The sequence below is a fragment of the Callospermophilus lateralis genome, chromosome 5 (genome assembly GCF_048772815.1).
Source record: "Callospermophilus lateralis isolate mCalLat2 chromosome 5, mCalLat2.hap1, whole genome shotgun sequence".
In the NCBI taxonomy this organism is placed as follows: domain Eukaryota; kingdom Metazoa; phylum Chordata; class Mammalia; order Rodentia; family Sciuridae; genus Callospermophilus; species Callospermophilus lateralis.
The window spans coordinates 30,069,449-30,089,694 of NC_135309.1; the positions used below are offsets into that span (position 1 = coordinate 30,069,449).

The following is a 20,246-nucleotide window of genomic DNA, read 5'->3' on the forward strand; positions in this document are numbered from 1 at the left end:
AACTGATTGGTTTTAGGGCCTAAATGCTTACGTGACAAGCTGCACAGGGCCCTAGGCTATTAATCAGCTTAATGGCCAGTAGGGTGTTGTCTTAACTGCCTCAGGAATTTCAGGTTCTGGATGTAGCAGAGGAACTTAACAATATAATGCCCGGTCTTTTATACTTTAATTCAGGCTTTGCAGCTAAGAAACTTTACCCTTTCAAGAGTTTCCCATAATCCGATCACCCACATATGGCTTGTAACACTCTCAAAATACCCATCTTTTTCTTCATGGTTTCTGCCTTTGCTTTATAAAATGGCTTTCTCTGTCCCAGGTCAATGGATTTCATAAATATTTATTCTTTTTTATTAAATATCTCATATCTGCAACCCAGGTTCTTTCAAACTGACCTTAATTTCTAGAAGTTCAGTCATCCAGGAGTAGAGGTACACACCTGCAATTCCAACTACTCAGGAGGCTGAGGCAGGAGGATTGCAAGTATGAAGTCAACTTGGACGACTTAGTGAGACCCTGTCTCAAAAAAAAAAAAAAAAAACAACTTCAAACGATGGGTGTATGGTGGCTCAATGGTAGAATGCTTACCTAGCATGTGCCAGGCCCGGAGATCAATCCCCGGCACCACACACACACACCCGAAAAAATGTTCAGAGTGTGTTAACTTTTGCTAAATCATGCAGCTGCTTCGGCTGTAAGGACGTGAATAAGGAATGGAAACTTGACCTAGGAAATGGGAGAAATTTTTGGCCTCCTAGCCTACATACCCCTGTGTGTAAAATGCAGGAAATTATAAGTGGACCCCAAATTTGCCTCTTGTGTTTCTTGTGTGTGGTCCAAGGATGGAACCCAGGGGTGCTCTATCACTGAATCATAAACCCCCATCCCTTTTTGAGGTAGAGTCTCACTAAGTTGCCCAGCCTGGCCTCAGACTTGCAATCTTCCTGCCTCAGCCTCCCGAGGTGCTGGGATTACAGATGTGCTACCCCTAGCTTCTTTTTTTCTTCCTTATTGTAAAATATGGGTCACACACAGAGGGCTACACAGTGTGGTGAATAACTGGTAAATGTCCACATAACTACCTACCATTCACACTCTGAAAAGGAAGGAGGCCAGGAGGGCAGCGGGGGACTCCGGTGGGCCCTGTCTCAAGGATGCATCCCCTGTACCTTCTGGCAACCTGTCCCATTAACCTCTTCCCTCCTTTGTTTTGTTTTATGCTTTTATCTCCTACATAATCATCACCTATATTTTCTGCTTACTTCTAAGTTTTTTTAATAGTTTTTTATACATATCTATAATCCATTTAGAATTCATCTTTTTATGTCATGAGAGAAACGGAAAGTTGTTGTATTCCAAATGGTTTACCAATAATTTCAGCATTATTCAGAATGACACTTTCTTTCTGAACCATTTTTAAAAGTTAAGGTTCTTAATATATGATTCACATAGAGAAAATTTTGTCCCTTAAGAGTATTGAATTTTGGTCAATATATACAATTTACAGTCACCAGCACATTCAAGATACATAGATAGGATAGTTCCATCATTCCAAAAAGTTCCCTTGTGTCATTCTGGAGTTGATCCCTTGTCCCCCTCCTCTGCCCCACCCCCCTCCCCTGCCAACCACTGATCAGCTCTCTGCCTTTTCCCAAATATCAACATACATGATCCTGTAGTAGAGAGCCTTTGAGTCTGGCTCCTTTGACCTGGCATGATCCTTCCGAGATTCATGCATGTTGCCGGGTGCATCAGTAGTTCACCCCTTTTTCTTGCTGAGTAGTTAGTATTCCCTTGCATGAATGTACCACGATTTAGATTCAATCTTTCGGTGCTAAGCACAATGCTGGCTGAATTTTTTTCTTGCTGAGTAGTATTCCCTTGCATGGATGTACCACAATTTAGATTCAATCTTTCAGTGCTAAACACAATGCTGGCTGTAGGTCTTGAGTAGGTGCCCTTTCTGAGAGTGAGAAGTTGTAGTTAGCTGAGTTTTTACCATAAATGGATGCTCATTTTTATCAAATGCTTTTCATGCATCTTTTGAGCTTTGTATCCTTGTCAGTCTGCCCTGGAATACTTTGCCACTGGAGTCTCCTGAGGCCTTAGTTTACTGTCCAGGGAAAACTGTCCAAGGAGTGAGGTTTTGTGCCTCTTCCATACCCACTGACCTCTTCAAGTTCTGTGGGAGAGTGAATTTGCTACCTACCCGCAGTGGCTTAAGGATGTTGATTCCTATGAGGGAGGAATCCAGGGAAATACATAGAATTTTGTGTTCCCAGCAAGCATTGAGTGCCACCTACCTGCCAGCTCCAGGGATGTGGGCCAGAGGGAGCCAGTCTCCTGCTGTCTCTGTAGTTCTTGGAAGCACCCTGTGGAAATCTTGGGGAAAGAGTCGGCAGCCGAGTGCTGCCTCAGCTCCTCCTCCTCAGATTCACACTCTCACCCACGCGTGGATGGGCAGTGCTGGGTACTCAAGCTGGTTTCCTCTCACCCCTGTGCATCATGGTGCCCCCTCTTCTTGTGCTCTGCCAGGCTAGGAGTTTGCACAGCTCCTCTGTCCTTGGAGGAGTTTGTCTCTTGAGGTTACATGGTTGCCTCACAACTTCATCTATCTCATGGGCTCAACAAAATTAACGATTTTGCTATTTGTCATTTTCTTGTAGTTGGGGTGGGAATGGTGCATTCTGCAGCTTTCTATATCCTCAGCAGAGTGTGAGTACATTTAAATTCTGCCTTTATCCTATACCAATTGTATAGACTTAAGCCTGTCTTGGGGCTATTGTTATTCAATAGCCACAAATTATGCTACTTTATAATAAATCTTCCCTTCCAGCTGTGTAAATCACTCCTTAACCTTCCAATATTTCTTCATCCTTCTGGGATGACCTTAGAATTATGCTGTCTAGATGGCACACGCCTGTAATCCCAGCAGCCCAGGAGGCTGAGGCAGGCAGATCATGAGTTCAAAGCCAGGCTCAGCAACTTAGCAAGGCCCTAAGCAACTCAGTGAGACCTTGTCCCAAAATATAATACAAAAAGGGATGGGGGTATGGGTCAGTGGTTAAGCGCCCCTGGTTCAATCCCTGGTACCAAAAAAAAAAAAAAAAAAAATAGAATTATGCCATCTAACCAGAAGCAGTGATACCTGCCTGTAATCCCAATGACTCAGGAAGCTGAGGCAGGAGGATCACAAGTTGAAGACCAGCCTCAGAAACTTAGTGCATTCCTGTCTCAAAACTAAAAATAAAAAGGGCCGGGGATGTGGCTCAGTAGTTAAGTGTCCCTGGAAGGAAGGAAGGAAGGAAGGAAGGAAGGAAGGAAGGAAAGAAATACACACACACACACACACATACATAGAGGTTTTTATTACACCTGAAATGACATAATTACTGAGTTATCCCACCCACAAGTGCCCTACACCCTACCATATAGTCAAGCTTTCCTTCAAGTTCCCCGATAAGGGTTTACAGGTTTACTTATACGGGCCTTCACTTATGTTAGTTTATTCCTAGATATTTTCATCTCTTATTTTAATGCCTTCTTAAAATTGTGCTTTTTGCTGATTATTGATTTTAAAAGATAAGCATCGATTTCTGCACACTGATTTTATAACTAATTGTCTTACTAAATTCTCCTTCTAATAATTTTTCTGTTGGTTTTCGTGGGTTGCTAGGTAGACAATTATATGCAAATAAAAACTTGTTTCTTCTTTTCCAAAGATTTTTTTTTTCCTTATTTCATTTGCTTTACTGCTTTGACTGAACTTTCAGAAAATATTAAATGATTGTGGATAGCGGGCACACTGTACCTGACTTTAGCGTAACACCAGAGCTTCTCCATTAAATGTGATGTGACTTGCAGTAGATAGGATAAATTGGCTTATTCAACAAGCCCCTTCAATTTGAAATAAGTCAATAGATTTGCCCCATTTTTGACAGCTTTCAATCCAGAATGAACCCCTGCTTCCTTAGGCTCTCCACAAATCACCCAAACAATGCCCAAATCTGGCCATTGGTTCTAATGCCCTCTCAATAAGATACCCCAAACCCCAACTCCTCATGATGTATATTCTCCCCACCACAAAAGCAATAAAGCAAACTGGCTCAACCACAGTTGTATTCATGCAGAAGGATATCCCTGGCCAGAGGATACTGGCATGCTTATAAAACTAAAATACTAGCCAGGCACAATGGTGATGCATGCGTGTAATCCCAGAAACTTGTGAGGCTGAGGCAGGATTTGAGTTCAAAGCCAGCCTCAGCAACTTAGCAAGGCCTTAAGCAAACTCAATGAGATCTTGTCTCTAAATAAAATACAAAAAGGGCTGGGGATTGGCTCAGTGGTTGAACACCTGTGAGTTCAATCCCCTGTACAAAAAAAAAAAAAGACTAAAAAACTAAAAGGTACTTTCTGGACTCCTTACAGCTAAGGTTCAGCCACAGATGATATATAACAGTTACTTATTCAAGTTTCAAACATGGGAGGAGAACAGAATGAGGTCATCACAGACCAGGAGATAGTACATTCCAGCAAGACAATGCAGGGGTCCTTTTGTGCAGCTGTGGCAGAATTCTGGTATCAAGTCCACAGCATCATGGATAATATTTTCTCTAGAACTGTCCCATTGTGGGGAGGGAGGGTTGTTTTCCGGGTTATGTCAACCCCAGCTGCACTGCTCCTGGCTATGCAGCTTTAAAGCCAAGTTCTTGGGCCCTCTCATCAATTCTTTGAGCTATTTATTATTCCTTATTAATTCACTTTATCTTAGATTACTCTTAGAAGATACTGGAATAGGATACTGTGTCACCCCTAAAACAAAGGGGGACAGTGTAACATCATGTCCCTGAGTGCTCCCTTTCTGTTCTCCAAAACCCAGCCAAGTTAAGGGAACAATGAGAGCAAGCCTGTGCTGAAGTCCAAGCACCTGTAATGTTAAAGGACAATGGCTCTCTCTTATGCTAGTAACTAGGGCAAGTTAGTGTCATCTGTAGGAAGATATTTTCTTGCTCCTTGGAAGCTGTCAAAAAAGCAAACTGAAGTATACCAAAGGGTACCATGTGCCAAGTGATTGCACCCTAGCTCCATTACTTTAAAAATGGGGTTCACAGTGACTTCTGAGCTCATCATTGAGTTTTCTTGGGGATGGAAATACATGTGTATATGTGTGTCTGGGTCTTATATATAAAACCTTATCTATTTTTTATATATAAAATTTATATATACACATATATCTGTATATATGTGTGCATATATATCCTCTATTTGCATATATAGGTAGAGCTCAAGTGTTTAAATGTAGACATTGATATTATGGGTTGGGATTAACGGGAGAGTTGAAAAAGTCTATAAGAATAACCTGAGGCTGCCAATTTTGCTAAGCCAAAGAAACCTTGGGAAAGGAGGAAGAATAAAAAAATAAATAAAAAGCAAAGGGAGGTCTGGGGTTGTGGCTCAGTGGTAGAGTGCTTGCCTCGAGTGTGTGAGGCACTGGGTTCAAGCCTCAGCACCACATAAAAATAAATACATAAAATAAAAGTATTGTATCTATCTACAACTAAAAATTAAAAAAGCAAACCGAGCAAGATAATGCTGATGATGCCACGTCTTCTGAGGCCTAACATATAAAACTCCTGGGGACAGTTGTAAAACTGAGGGCACTGTGGAAAGGACATGTGACACTCATCCAGTCAGCTGCCACTGGACAAAGCACCATGAGGGAGAAGCGGTGGTGCCTGGCAGAGCTCAGATGCTGTCCGCCTCTGCACTGAACTCCCACTGGAGCAGTCGCTGCTCTCTTGTAAGCTTACCTCTCCACAGTGATTCCCATACTGTCTCTGGGCACTTTCTTTGGCTTGTCTGCGACCTACCCCACTGCCCTGGCATAACCGGGCTGGACAACACAGACACTTGCTGCTTTGGGGTCTTTGAGGCACCACCATATTAGATAGCAGGATGTCACAGCGACAGCTAGAGCATCACTTCCAACTGCTAGCTCTTATTCCAGTTCATCTTTTGGCCAACTCTAATCCAAAACCAAAAAGGAAAGAGGGTTCTGGGAAATGTACTTCCAGGTCAGCCAAGCTGACAATAATGATCCAGCACATTCCAACACAGGAGTCATAATCTTCTCTGTGTGCCCTTTTCCCACTCCTAATTTTTTCATTTGTCTTTCTTGATTGGTTTCACAGGTCTGGGCATTTCAATGATTGTCCTCCAAAGAACAAAGAGTAAGGAGAGTTCTATTATCCAACAGCTTGAATAATGTTTAAACTTTATTAAAACAGAACAACTTTCTATTTTTAGGACAATATAAATTTTAAAAGTTGCCTACCTAAATTTGGATGACTCTCTGTGTGATAAGTTTTGGATCAATTTTATAGACTCTTACAGTCATTTGAAAAGGACAATTTCTGTAGGGTACAAACTTTGAAATATTTGACCAGAGTAATTACTGTTTAACAAACCACCTCAAATCTCTGTAGCTTAAACGATAAGCTGTTACTATTGTTCATGAGTCTATCATCAGTGGCAGGGGGGTGGGAGAGTTCTAGCCTCAACTGGGATTTTTACGTTTCTGTAGTCAATTCTGGTCCCATAAGCTGGCTTCTCTGCCATTGAGGGGCTGGCTGGCTCTCAGCCAGGGGCCCACTGTTCTCTTCCATGTGGTCTCCCATCCTCTAGCAGGGGAGCCTGGGCATATTTACACAGCAGAAACAGAGATCCAAGAAAGAGGAAGCAAGCAAAGTCTCTTAAGCCAAGACTTAAAACTGGCAACCATCACTCTTAATGCAAAGCTAAAGAAGTCACAAAGCCAGCCCAGATTCAAAGACTCTTTCCTCCAGAGCAGCTGCAAAGTCAGTGCAAAGAGCAAGGACATAGGGAGGAGTGAAGAACTATGGCTAGACACACTTAAATCATTAAAATCACAACTATTTACCGTAGGGTCCACCACGGACACCTGGAATTTATAAATGATCTTTTATTTATATATGACAGCGGAATGCATTACAATATTTATTACACATATAGAGCAAAATTTTTCATATCTCTGGTTGTATACAAAGTATATTCACACAAATTCGTGTCTTCATACCTGTACTTTGGATAATAATGATCACCACATTCCACCATCATTAATAAACCCATGCCCCCTCCCTTCCCCTCCCACCCCTCTGCCCTATCTAGAGTTCCTCTATTCCTCCCATGCTCCCTCTCCCTACCCCACTATGAATCAGCCTCCTTAAATCAGAGAAAACTTTCAGCATTTGGTTTTTTGGGATTGGCTAACTTCATTTAGCATTATCTCCTCTAACTCCATCCACTTAACTGCAAATACCATGATTTTATTCTCTTTTATTGCTGAGTAATATTCCACTGTGTGTATGTGTGTGTGTGTGTGTGTGTGTGTGTGTGTATCACATTTTTTAATCCATTCATCTACTGAAGGACATCTAGGTTGGTTCCACAGTTGAGCTATTGTGAATTGTGCTGCTATAAACATTGATGTGGCTGTGTCCCTATAGTATGCTCTTTTTAAGTCCTTTGGGTGACCTTTAAGAGGTTTAGAAATTTTCTCAAATTGATTGCAGAATATGTTCCTCCACATTTACATTAAATAACAGTCAGTTCATTTTAACAATTTTTCTTTAGATTTTCCATGTTGCCATCCCTTGCTTTCCAAAGTGGAATAACAATGATTTGTTCATTCAAATCTCTAATGAAGAAGCATTAAAAGAAAAAAAAATTTAGTAATAAGTAAAATTTGTCTACCAGTATTTCCTCTTTTATTCAAACTATTTACACCACTGTAATAGACATATCCTAAAATTATACTTTCCCCCCTCATGACTGGGGATTGATGCCAGGGCCTCCCACACCAACACTGAACTATAAAGCTCAGTGCTCACTTCTTTTCATTTTTTGAGACAAGTTCTCACTAAATCACCAAGGCTGGCCTAGAAATTGCAATTCTCCTGCCTCAGTAGCTGAGATTACCAGAGTGCACCATTGCACCTGGCTCTAAATTATACATTAAGAGAATTCACACTAGGTTGGTTTAATATAAGAATAAAGCATAGACCTTTCAAAAAGAAATCTGATCCTGGACAGTTACACCAGGAACAGAGGCCTAAGAGGTGCCAGTTTTCTTAATGTTATGTCACCTGTGTCCCTTCTCCTGCTTAGGAATCTGTCTAGATACTCACATGCTCCAAAAACATTTCGTCTTAAAACTACATGTGATTGAGGCCCTTGTACACAACTAAAACTGTTTTTGCAGCCTGGGTTAAAACAAAATGAATGGAAAAGATCTAATTTCTCTTAGATAAACACATCCGTTTTACTTGCAATGTTTGTGGTACATTTCACCTGACTTTCTCTGGGATTTAAAACCTTATAAAATTTGCTGAATCCAACTCAGCTACAAAAATAGTATATACACTATACTATATCCTATATTTTGTGAAGGGAAGAAATGAGCCTTATGTTCATACTCTGAACAGCAAAACCCTTCCAGTCAATATAACTCTTCACTGATTCACACATTGGCTGTTTTGACCCTTGCCTCTTATTGCATCTCTTCAAGTAACAAACAAACAACAAAAAACTATTTTCCAGATCACCAGTTAAGTCTGCTCCCCTGTCTCTGATCCCTTCATATTCGTATGCAACACAGCAAACACTTGCTATGACTGATTTACAGTCTTTTCCATCACAGTGTGAGCTCCACTGGGCAGTGGTCAGCTTTACTCTGTTTACTGGCTATACCTCGGCACAACAGGTATGATGATTTTCCAATGAATTTTGCCAAGTTGAAGAAAAAAAAAGCTGACAACTCAGAAAAATATACATACCAGGTTAGAATAATCGTTACCTTTGGGGAGCAGAGAGTGGGCAGTGCCTAGAGGGGGCAGGAAGGGTATCCAGAGTCGCTATGAATGTTCTTTTCTGACCTAGTGGAGGTTACATGGGCACCTTCCTTCACCAGCTGATCACTGGTTGAATTGTATGCTTGTGGAGTCTGTGTGCTTCTGAATGTGACTCACTCAAGCAACAAAAGTTTAAGTCTGTCAAAATTTTTTTATAAAGAAAGGAAATTACAAGGATTCAGTGACTGACATTAATCAAGAATATTGGGCATCAGTTCTGAAAACTAAAGTTAAACTTCGACTGGGGACCACAACGCTCTTTTATGTCAGACAGTACATGCTCAGCCATGGAAACTCACCAGATGTTTTCTACTACATCACAGTCACAATGGGAAAAGTCCAATGAGACAATACACATAAGGTGCTTAAAATGGCACCACATACACAGTAAATGCTACGTTAGCTATTAATACTTCAAAACACACCACAGTAGTTCCAAATGAAGGCTTTAACCTTAGATCACAAACAAATTTTCTTCATTAGAATCCAGGGTGAGAGGTCTGGGAGTGAAGCTCAGTGGTAGAGCATGTGCTTATCATGTAATCCCTAGCACCAAAAAAAAAAGCTCAATTTTTCCCTTACCTTTTTCAAAACAGCTTTCATAGCCTGACTGAAGCAGTACTTTCATTTACATAATTTACAGTTATGGCATTCACACCACCACCTGGTTTATTTCAGTCAAATCTGAGGAACTCTAAGCTCCAAGGCTGAGAATCATGGAGCACCTATGCTGAAACAGAACAGGGATCCTCTGGCCCAGTCTTTCAACAAGCAAATCACTGGGACAGGTGTTTCCTGGTCTCCCACACCAGAGATTCTGACTCACTTAGTTTCAGAGCAGAACCCAGGAATTTGCATTTTTTAACAAATTCTTCAAGTAATTCCTCAGAGAACACTAAGTTTCATTTTATAGATGAGTGAAATGGAGACCAGCAGGGAAAGGACTTGCCGAGGGTCTTCTTTGTAGGTAAGGAACACCCAAGGACTACAAATGAAGACTGGCCTTTACACAACAGTGTTATTTCCATGACTCCATACTGTAAGGCTCAGGATCCAGAGGGAGTCCACCCTAAACTTTGGCTTCTTCCATTGAGCCCTGAAGCCTTTTACTTTAACTGGAGAGAAACAAAAACCCAGCTTTTGTTAGGAATGCAGAGCCAGGTTCTTTGGAAACCTAATTTAAGTCACAGCATATATATATATATATATATATATATATATATATATATATATGCTGTGACTTAAATTATATATATACATATATACATACATACATATACATACATATATATACATACATATATATGTATATATGTGTGTGTGTGTGTGTATATATATATACACACACACACATTCATACATATACACACTGTGTGACTCTGATAGTTATTTGTATGCTTTGGTTTCTTCCTTTATAAAGTGGCAAAACAATATTTAGGTTTGCAGGATGTTGTGAAGAGTTACTACAAAACTAGCACAGAGCTTGGCCAATAAAGGGATTGCAGTAAGTACTGGCTATTACTGATTCCAAATGGCACTAAACTACATTCTTCGTTCTCCTACAGGAGTGTTCTCAGAACGTAGTCCCCTAAAACAGAATTGCCTGGAAGTGCCTGTTTAAAACATAGATTTTTGGAACTAGCCCCTCCATAAGACCTAATGAATCAGAATCACTGGAGTAGGGCCCACAAGTCTGCATTAACAAGCAAGCACCTTAGAACCTTTCTCTGCCTACAAAAGTATGAGATACATTATTCACATAGCTATGGACAAAGAGTGACTCTTGTCAGTGAAAACATGCATATCAAAGGAAACCAGGTAGTGCTGAACATTTTAATCTGATAAGATCAATTTTCTGCTAAAAAGGAGGTGAGTGAGTGCCACCTACTGTTTCATTTTAGAATGCAATGCTGAGGTTGGTTCAAGTCCCCTCTCGGCAATTGAATTCACCTTGAAAAATAAATCAGTCTTGAACAAGATATCCAAAGTACTGTTGCTAGGAGAGGAAAATGGGCTTTATTAAAACAAGCTTGAAATTTGAAGAGTTTATGGAGTTTTTGATTAGTATACTTAACTCCTCTAATTTAAAGTTACTGCTAGAACAGTAAAGGAATATATAATCATTCCCACACCAGTCTACACTGAGGGTGAAAGGAAAACAGAACTGCTGAAAGTGCCCTAAAATACTGTAAAGAAGCAACATGCAGCCACACTTACCCCACGACACCCTCCCCTGGCCCCAAGGGGAAATCAAGTGAATTAGGACGAGCTTCTTAGAACATTCTATTCAATCCCTGTACAGAAGCTGCCATCTGCAGGACACTGGTTGAAAAGCTAATATTCCCTTCAAAAGACTCAGAAACCCTTCTGAAATACAGTCTGCGACTGAAGCTGAAAGCTAACTTCCCCTTCGAGCTTCCAAATGCACACAAACATACCCAGAGGCTCAAGAGAGATGGGCAAGACCTTATAAATATTCATATAAAATATGCAGTTATATACCACGTTTCAATAATTCCATGACAAATCGTAAAAAGCAGTTGTCTTTAATTTTTATTTTTAAAAAATAAATGACAAAATATATACACTGTGGAGTCTGAATTTCACCATCACAGAGTGTGAATGATGGTCCGGTTGCGAAGCTCCTGAATGTACTCCTTGGCATGGGCGACTGCTGTCTTCGGTGCCTCGGGTGGAGGTGGGGGTCCTTCCACCAGCTTCACAAAATAATGGCAATAAACCTTCTCCATGATCCCACAGCGACCCCTGCCATGGTAACGGATGCGTTTCAGGCACTGGCCTCGCCCTGAGGTGGACTGAGCTACAAGGGAGGAAAAAGAGAGTTACAGGAAATGACCGCTCCCCACAAGACCACAGCTTGATCAGTGGAGCAACCCATGACCTTTCCTCACCTAGATCCTAGCATTCATTACATGAGCCTCACTGGCTGGCTGAAGTAGGCTCATCTCTACACAAGTACTTCCTGAGCACCAAGGGCCAAGCACTATTCTAGGTGCTGAAGAAACAAGTTAAGGTAAGGCCTTTACCTCCACACCACTCACATTCTGGAGGGGGAAAACACAGTCATTCTGATTGGTGGCAAGTACAATGAATTAATTAAATCAGAGATGTGACAGAGATTGATACGATGGTGGGGGCAACTTCACATTGAGGATGTCAAAAGGCATCCCTGAGGAAGAAACATTTGATCTAAGGTGAGAATGAGTCATTCCAGCAAATGTCTAAGAAGAAAGTATTCCAGGCAGAGGGAACATCTGGAAGGAATGTACTTGGCTTGTTTTAGGAAGAAAAAAAGACCAGCATGCTAAACTATATTAAGTAAGGGTAAGTGTGGCACAAAATAGAGAAAGGAATCCGAGATGAAGACAGGGACAGGGTACGCAGGGCCCTGAAGGCTGGGGTCAAGAGTTCTAATTGATTCTTCTATACTTGTGATGACAAGCCACTGGAGCCAGGGGTTCCCAAATTTGCCCCTAAGACTACACCAGACTAACCTAGGGAACACATTTAAAATAAGACACTGATACCCCCATCTCTGGGGATTCTAATTTAGTATATTTAAAGTGGGTCTTCGAAATCAAATCCCTAGCAAATACTGCCATCTGAAATTTTGATTCACAGCCAGTTTTAGGAATGTGGACAGCACAACCTCACCCTCAGCTCCCCTGTCATGTGGCCTATCAAAGTCTAACCTCAGAATTCTGAAGAAATCTTTTAAATAGTACGTAAGAGACTGATCACTTGTTCACTCTTAGAGTTAATAAGCCTTTTAAGAAAGTAAATTTTACAGAATGTATATCAACCCATCCATTTCAACACTTGGTATTCCTACATTCTTACTATAATCTAACTTTATAAATACAAGGATGATATCTAAGTAATATGGACAACCCTGTAACCACAACACCCTGTCCTGGAGTGAGTTCCAGCAGAAGCTCCTCCGAGCTTTGCCAGAGAGAAAGCTAAGGATGAAAGTGATTAAGAAAGCTGCCTAGGGTCTCAGTGAAGTGTCACTGCCTTTACACCAACTCCATCTACTCAGCACTGAAAACATTAGTAGGAATTTTCAGAAAGAAAACAGCTTCATGAAATTCATTTGGAAAAATAAGAGACTCAAAGAACCAAAGAAATCCTTTGCAAGATGAGTGAAGCAGGAGGCATAACAACACCAGACTTTACACTACGCTACAGAGCCATAATGACAAAAACGGCATGGTATTGGCACCAAAACTGACACCTGGTCAATGGTACAGAATAGAAGACACAGAGACAAACCCACATAAACACAGTTATCTCATACTAGACAAAGATGCCAAAAATATATATTGCAGAAAAGACAGCCTCTTCAACAATTGGTGATGGGAAAACTGGAAATCCACATGTAGCAAAATGAAATTAAACCCCTATCTCTTACCATACACAATCAAAACTTAGAGTAGATCAAAGACTCAGGCACGAGAACAGAGACCCTGCACCTAATAGAAGAAAAAGTGGGTCCAAATCTTCACCATACCAGCTTAGGAACTGATTTCCTTAACAAGACTCCTAAAGTGCATGAAATAAAATCAAAATTCAATAAATGGGATGGAATCAAACTAAGAAGCTTCTTCTCAGCAAAGGAAACAACAACCTTAAGAGAGAGCCTACAGAATGGGAGAAAATCTTTACCACATGCACCTCAGGTAGAGCATTAATCTCCAGGATATATAAAGAACTCAAAAAACTTAAGACCCAAAATTTTTTTTAAATAACCCAATCAGGGGGCTGGGGTTGTGGCTCATGGGTAGAGCACTCGCCTCTCACATGTGAGACCCTGGGTTCGATCCTCAGCACCACATAAAAATAAATAAACAAAATAAAGACAAAAAAAAAAAAAAAAGAAAGAAAGAAAGAAATAACCCAATCAATAAGTGAGCTAAGGAACTGAATGGGCACTTTACAGAAGAAGAAATACTATCAGTCAATAAGTATATGAAAAAATGTTCCACATCTCTAGCAATTAGAGAAATTCAAATCAAAACTACTCTAAGACTTCATCATCTCACTCAACTCATCATCTCACTCCAAAAATACAAGCAACAATAAGTGTTGGCAAAGATGTGGGGGAAAAGGTACATTCATACCTTGCTGATAGGACTGCAAATTAGTGCAGCCACTCTGGAAAGCAATATGGAGATTCCTCAGAAAACTTGAAATGGACCCACCATTTGACCCATCTATTCCACTCCTCAGTTTATACCCAAAGAACATAAAATCAGCTTACTACAGTGATAACAGCCTCATCAATGTTTATAGCGCCTCAATTCACAATAGCTAAACTGTGGAACCAACCAAGGTGCCCTTCAACATATGAATGGATAAAGTGTGGTATGTATACACAATGGAGTATTACTCAGCCTTAAAAAAAAATGAAATTATGGCATTTGCCGGTAAATGGATGGAGCTGGAGAATATCATTCTACACGAAAAAAGCCAATCCCAAAAAACTAAAAGCCAAATGTTTTCTCTGATAAGTGGATTCTAACTCACAATAAGGGTGTGGGGGACTAGGGAAGAATAGAGGTACTCTGGATTAGACAGAGGGAGTAAAGGGAGGAGAAGGGTTATGGCGGTAGGAAGAACAGTAGAATGAATTGGACATTATTACTGTATGTACATATATGACTATATGATTGGTGTGATTCTACATCATGTACAACCAGAAGAATGAGAAGTTATACTCCATTTATGTAGGACATGTCAAAGTGCATTTTCTACTGTCATGTGTAATTAATTAGAACAAATTTAAAAACAAACAACAAAAATAGCAGCCTTACCCACTTTGAGTAAGCACTAGGTTCCCTGGATCAACCTGCCTGGTGGAAACCTACAAATAACCCACTTGAACCTAATGTATGAAATATGATATGTCAAGAGCTTTGTAATGTTTTGAACAACCAATAAAAAATAAATAAATAAATAAAAAGAATGGTGAAACAGAAGTGAGCAGGGTATTTCTAAAAAGCATTTACAAACAATATGGCTACTTCTATCTAAAACTGCTACTGCACCCTACGAGAGCACCAATCTCCAAATACACTGAAGATAAGGAACACAACTCCAGTGAAGAAGCATTGAAACTAGTCAACTGCGCACACTATACAATCCATCAAAACACAATGATCAACCCTACAGATGTTTAAACTCCCATTTTCCTTCCATCTCCCCACAAGCACAAACTTCAGAGCAGGTCTGCACAAGAACAGAAACACAATACCTGCAAAGTACCAGCCATGATTCCATCACAAAGCCATGAAAAGTCACCTACCCATCTTTCACCACACAATGCCATCATTTCTTTGTGTCAAAACAAATTCTTCTGAAAAGCCAATATTCTTTATTATCCAGTAACAGGAATGCTCACAACAGCCACTGCTATGGTTTAGATCTGGAATGTCCCCCAAAAGCCCATGCATGTTTAAGGATTAGTCCCCAATTTGGTGCTCTTGGGAGGTAACAGAAACTTTGGGAGATGAAGCCTAGAGGGAGGTTTTCCGGTCATTGGGGGCGTGCCCTTGAAGGTACTGCAGAAACCTGTCTCACTCTTTCTTCACCTCCAGCCCTGAGGTAAAAAGTTTCACCACATGCTGCTACCATGATGTGTAGGCTTACAAGTGGCCAAAAAGCAATAGGGTCATGGCCTGATGACCATGGCCTAAAACCTCCAAAACTATGGCTAAAATTAAACTTTCCTCTTTTTAAACTGACTGGTCTCAGGTGTTTCTCACAGTAATGAAAAGCTGACTAATCTCTCCTCCACTAATCCTCTATGTTAGGGGTTTCAAACTGCCTTTGTTATGGAACCACTGCAACTAAAATGGCACAATATAGAGAGACACCACTGTCATGAAACAGGTGGGGAAAGACTCACAATGGTGCCACTCCACTTGACAAATATTTACTGAGTACCCACTGGGTACACCAGGCTCAATAATGGGCTCCAAGGGTATAACATGACCAAGATATCATGGGCCCTATCCCAAAGGCCCCTCTGAGGACAATTTCAAAACCACTGCTTATAGTTAACAGTCTCGGTGAACTTAACTTTAATAATATAAATCTCTTGCCCAAAAACTTCCTGTGATTCCTCTTCAATATAGCTTCAAGCAAATGCCACAACCTACCATAGAAACTGGGCCTAGCCTACTCTACTCTTCCAATTACATCTACTCCACCTCCTTCACTTTGTCCCACTCATAGTTATCATACAATTTCTTCTCCCTCTAGTCTATGTGCCTTTGCTTAAATGGTTACCCCACTTTAAAAATCTGCTCTTCTCCTAGACCCTACTCTAGTTTCCCAAAACCTACCCACAAAAGCCAAACTTTCCTGGAAAATATCCATGACTACTCTAACCCATACTGATAGCATGTCTCTGTATTACTCTTTTAGGTCCCAAATCAAACACTATCTTTATAAATGCTTATTTTTCATATAGAAATCACTTCCTCAACCACTTACATTCCTTTTGTACTACTGCCAAAAAATCCACGAAGAACAGAAATTATTGTGAAAATCATCCTCTGCTGATTAATATCATTGTTAAATAGGTATATCCTTAGAAACTTACTCAAATTCTGAAACAAGTTTCAAAGTTTTCCAAAATACATATGATGCTAATGGTATACATGGTTTTTCTCCAACTTAGAACTTATGTATCCTTCCAAAAGAATATTACTGTCAAAGAACAAATTATATGTGCTAGATGTTTTAAACTGATATATAAGGTATATCATTACCAATTATGTAGGTGGTATGCACAATTTAAGTATTCAATACTTAACAAATACTTAATACTTAAATATTGAATACTTAATATTATTAATACTTAATAATTTTTAAATGAAAGAAAACATTAAAACATCACAAAAATGGGAATGACCTATGCTTCTAAAAAATACCCAATAGATATCATATATTTAAAATATTGTCAATGTTTTGATTGTATGTGAATATAAACATTTTAACATTAGAAGCCCACCCAACTCCCATTTCATCACTCTAATCCCAGAAGACTGATGTACAAAGGCAGCTGATCACTTTCTCTAAAGTGAATCATTTTAGATGCCATGAATCACTACACAGTGACATCAGTCCACTTGTTAAGTTCTGTTCAAAATGTCGTTAGTCATCATTATAAGTTTGAAAAGGAAATGAACTTTCTAAATCTGTAGTTGTGCAACACCAGATATTAGCTTTAGAACAATGACAGGCATCTGAAGGAATCACCTTATAATGAGAACCAAAAAAGCATTTTCCTTTAAATATGTACACTTATTTCAGGGCCCTGAAAGAGCCATTAATAAACCAAAATGGCAGCCAATAAGTAATTAGTCTTTCAAAGTTCTAAGATAAGTCTATGAAATGAAATGACTATGCCTTTCCAAGAACGAAATGAAATAATCGGTTTCCCACATTTTATAAGAATCACTAGGGTGCTTATTAAAGTTTCCCAGGTCTGCCCCCTAAGGTTTTTGGTTCAGTAGGATTGTGGCAAGGTCTGAGTATGTAAGAACTTCATAGGATTCTTATTAATAAGTTTGGCAAAAAATAGTGATAGAATGTCTACATGACATGGAAAAAAGATATTTCATCTGCCTGAGGGTATTCATCTCTTGATTATGGAAGTAGGCATATCAAAAGACTTAATAAATTTTTAAAATTTTAAGACAAATCCAAACTTCTTAATCCTATTGAAGAAAAATTATTTATACACAATACTCAACAGACTGTAGGTGGGGCAGAGATTTTCAGCAGAATTAAAGGCCCATCTGTATAGGACTGGTAAAGTATATTTTTGCTTAAAGGCAACACTGGACTTTGCTCTTTCACTTAAGCTCCTCAGCGCACCCCTCTCTCCCCTGCCTATCTTTTCTCCTCCCTCCCTCTCTCTCTCTCTTTTTACCATAATTATTGAGACTCTCTTTACTATAATTATTGAAAAGGATTTAAAGAAAGTTTGTGAAAAAGATTTAAAGACAATCCCAATTTCATTTGTATCTGAATCCATTACGAAGTCTAACTGCTAAGTATCTCATATCCCTATGAAATTGAATAAAATTAATTAAATTTGATTTGATATTCAGAATCATAGAGCAGGAAAGGTCACCAAGGTTTTAAGCAAATGGGTTGACTCCTTATCCTTTTCATCCCATCTAATGATTCTGGGCTCTTTCCTAGTATTTATGCACGCTGCTTCCAGAAGAAAATGCTCATGATTTTGAACTACTGTGGCCCTGCATCTTCTGAGTTGCCAATTTGATTTCCCTCTACATTTGTGCATGTATCAGAATAAAATTAGTTATAAAGAAGTCAGCTTTAAAGTAAGACATTTCAATTGAAAACCATAACTAATTTGAATTTAAGGAGGAGGTATGGTTGCTGGCATTAATTCTAGGGTAAGCAGAGATGAGATTTTTTTAACTTAAGCAAAATATCTCCAGTAGGGCAGAGATTATGTGACATAGTACATTTTAGATTATTTCTTTTTAATCTAATTGCTAGAAAAAATTAAAAGTACAACTAATTCCACCTGTAATGTATCAGCCCTATCCAACCTCCTATTTCTGAAGAATAACAGTTCCCAGGATCTGAAATTTAGAATATCTTTAGATAAAATAATCCTTCTTTAATATGTAGGTTTGACAGATGAAGAAAATTCTGCCTCAAGAGCAACATCTTTGATCAGAAAACTGCTGATGTTAGGAGTAACTGCTGCTGAACTGAAAGGAAAAAAATAAGTCCAGCTAGTGTCCATTTTACCATGGCTCTGTCATAACTGTTGATCTCCTCATAAGACAAGAGCTGAGTGAAGGTATGCTGCAAAGAATCCCCTACATTTGTATAGCGCATCACGCTTCCCAAACATTTCCATCTACACTTATCGAATCTGATATGGAACAAACACATAAAAGCAGAGATAATGGTTTAGGACATAATAACAAAGGGACATAAACATCTGGGTCAAGTGAACCTTCCAAGTTCCCTTGGCTTTGACAGTTCAAGAGATTTTCCATCCTGATAACTTGAAGGTTAAATTATAGACACTTTTATGGCTTAGGAACCTGGCATGGCACATATAAAGATATTTTAAGTCCACATGTGATTACTCACCGCCTTCCAGTCAACAAAGAATTTAATGTTTTTTTTTAATCACCTATGTTCTTTCTTAGTTTTTGTATGATTAAAGGATCACGCTAGTACCCATCTTGAAATGGGTTATTTGATAATTATTGGCAAGAGATTTCATGATCTAGTCTCATTCAGAACAGGCAAGAATAAAACAGTAGTTAATATTGCTTATAACAGATTAGCATCGATATGTTTAAGGTTGAAGAATAAGCCACTGGCTGCAATTTTCACTGTCCAACCTAAGTAATTAGATATCAAAGACTGTCGTTAGATAGGGAATATGGCATCAGCACTGAAAGACTCTTTTAATGCTAAGAATATTAAAAATCTTACCTATATATAAATTGGATCTGAATTCCACATTGTGGTCTCTCACTGCCATATCTTGTGCTTCTAAAAGAACCTTAAACAAGGAAAAGAAAGGCATTTTCATATGGCTAATCCTGAACTAAAACAGAATTAAATTTCTCATCTCTTGTTATCTCTGTTAATATGACTGCTAATCACAGGCCTCCATTTAATAGTCAGTTTTAAAAAGAGAAAATCAAATGATGAAAGTACTAAGGATAAGGGATACAGTGAGCTTTCCCTCCTCACACAAGAATAGCTATTGCAGGAATGCAGTCTATCCTGCTAGATTTTAAGTGACATGTGTAAGCCATAAAGGAACACGGCAGTGCTTGTAAGCAGTGCCCGTGACAAGGCACACGATGCCTTTCAGTCAGGAACTTGTCAAAAAGTCCAAGAAATTCAAGAGCTACATCTTATTGAAAATTTTAAACTTTGGATCCGGAGTAACTATAAACAACATCAATTCACAAAATCAAAAAGCTAAAATTATTTTTTTTAAAAAAAAGCTAAAATTATAAATTGATGCTCCACAGATATTTTCAAATAAGTTAACTTCCTCACATTTTTTAAAAAATAGGACAATTTGTCAGAAATAACAGAAACTAGATCTTTTACTCCTTTAAAGAACAAGGTCCAATGCTGAGCAACAGACACTTGGCAAATGCATTTTGAACTGGTTCATGCAAGACGAAGCTCTATATGGGAGGCCTGAATTCACCAATCTCAACTAGTCAACTACAACCTGAAAAGTAAGAACTGACTTTAGAGGCGAATTAA

General features: G+C 39.2%; 1 protein-coding gene across 1 annotated transcript in view; it reads right to left on the reverse strand.

Moving 5' to 3' along the window:
• Positions 1-11,442: 11,442 nt before the first annotated feature.
• The window catches only part of Mrpl22 (mitochondrial ribosomal protein L22), a 35,517-nt gene continuing 26,713 nt past the window's right edge, over positions 11,443-20,246 (reverse strand). The window contains exons 6-7 of the mRNA XM_076855736.2: positions 19,452-19,521; positions 11,443-11,748 (exon numbers count right to left, since the gene is read on the reverse strand). Coding sequence (XP_076711851.1) covers positions 11,537-11,748; positions 19,452-19,521 — 282 coding nt within the window. The 3' untranslated portion in view covers positions 11,443-11,536. The remainder of the gene's footprint in view (positions 11,749-19,451; positions 19,522-20,246) is intronic.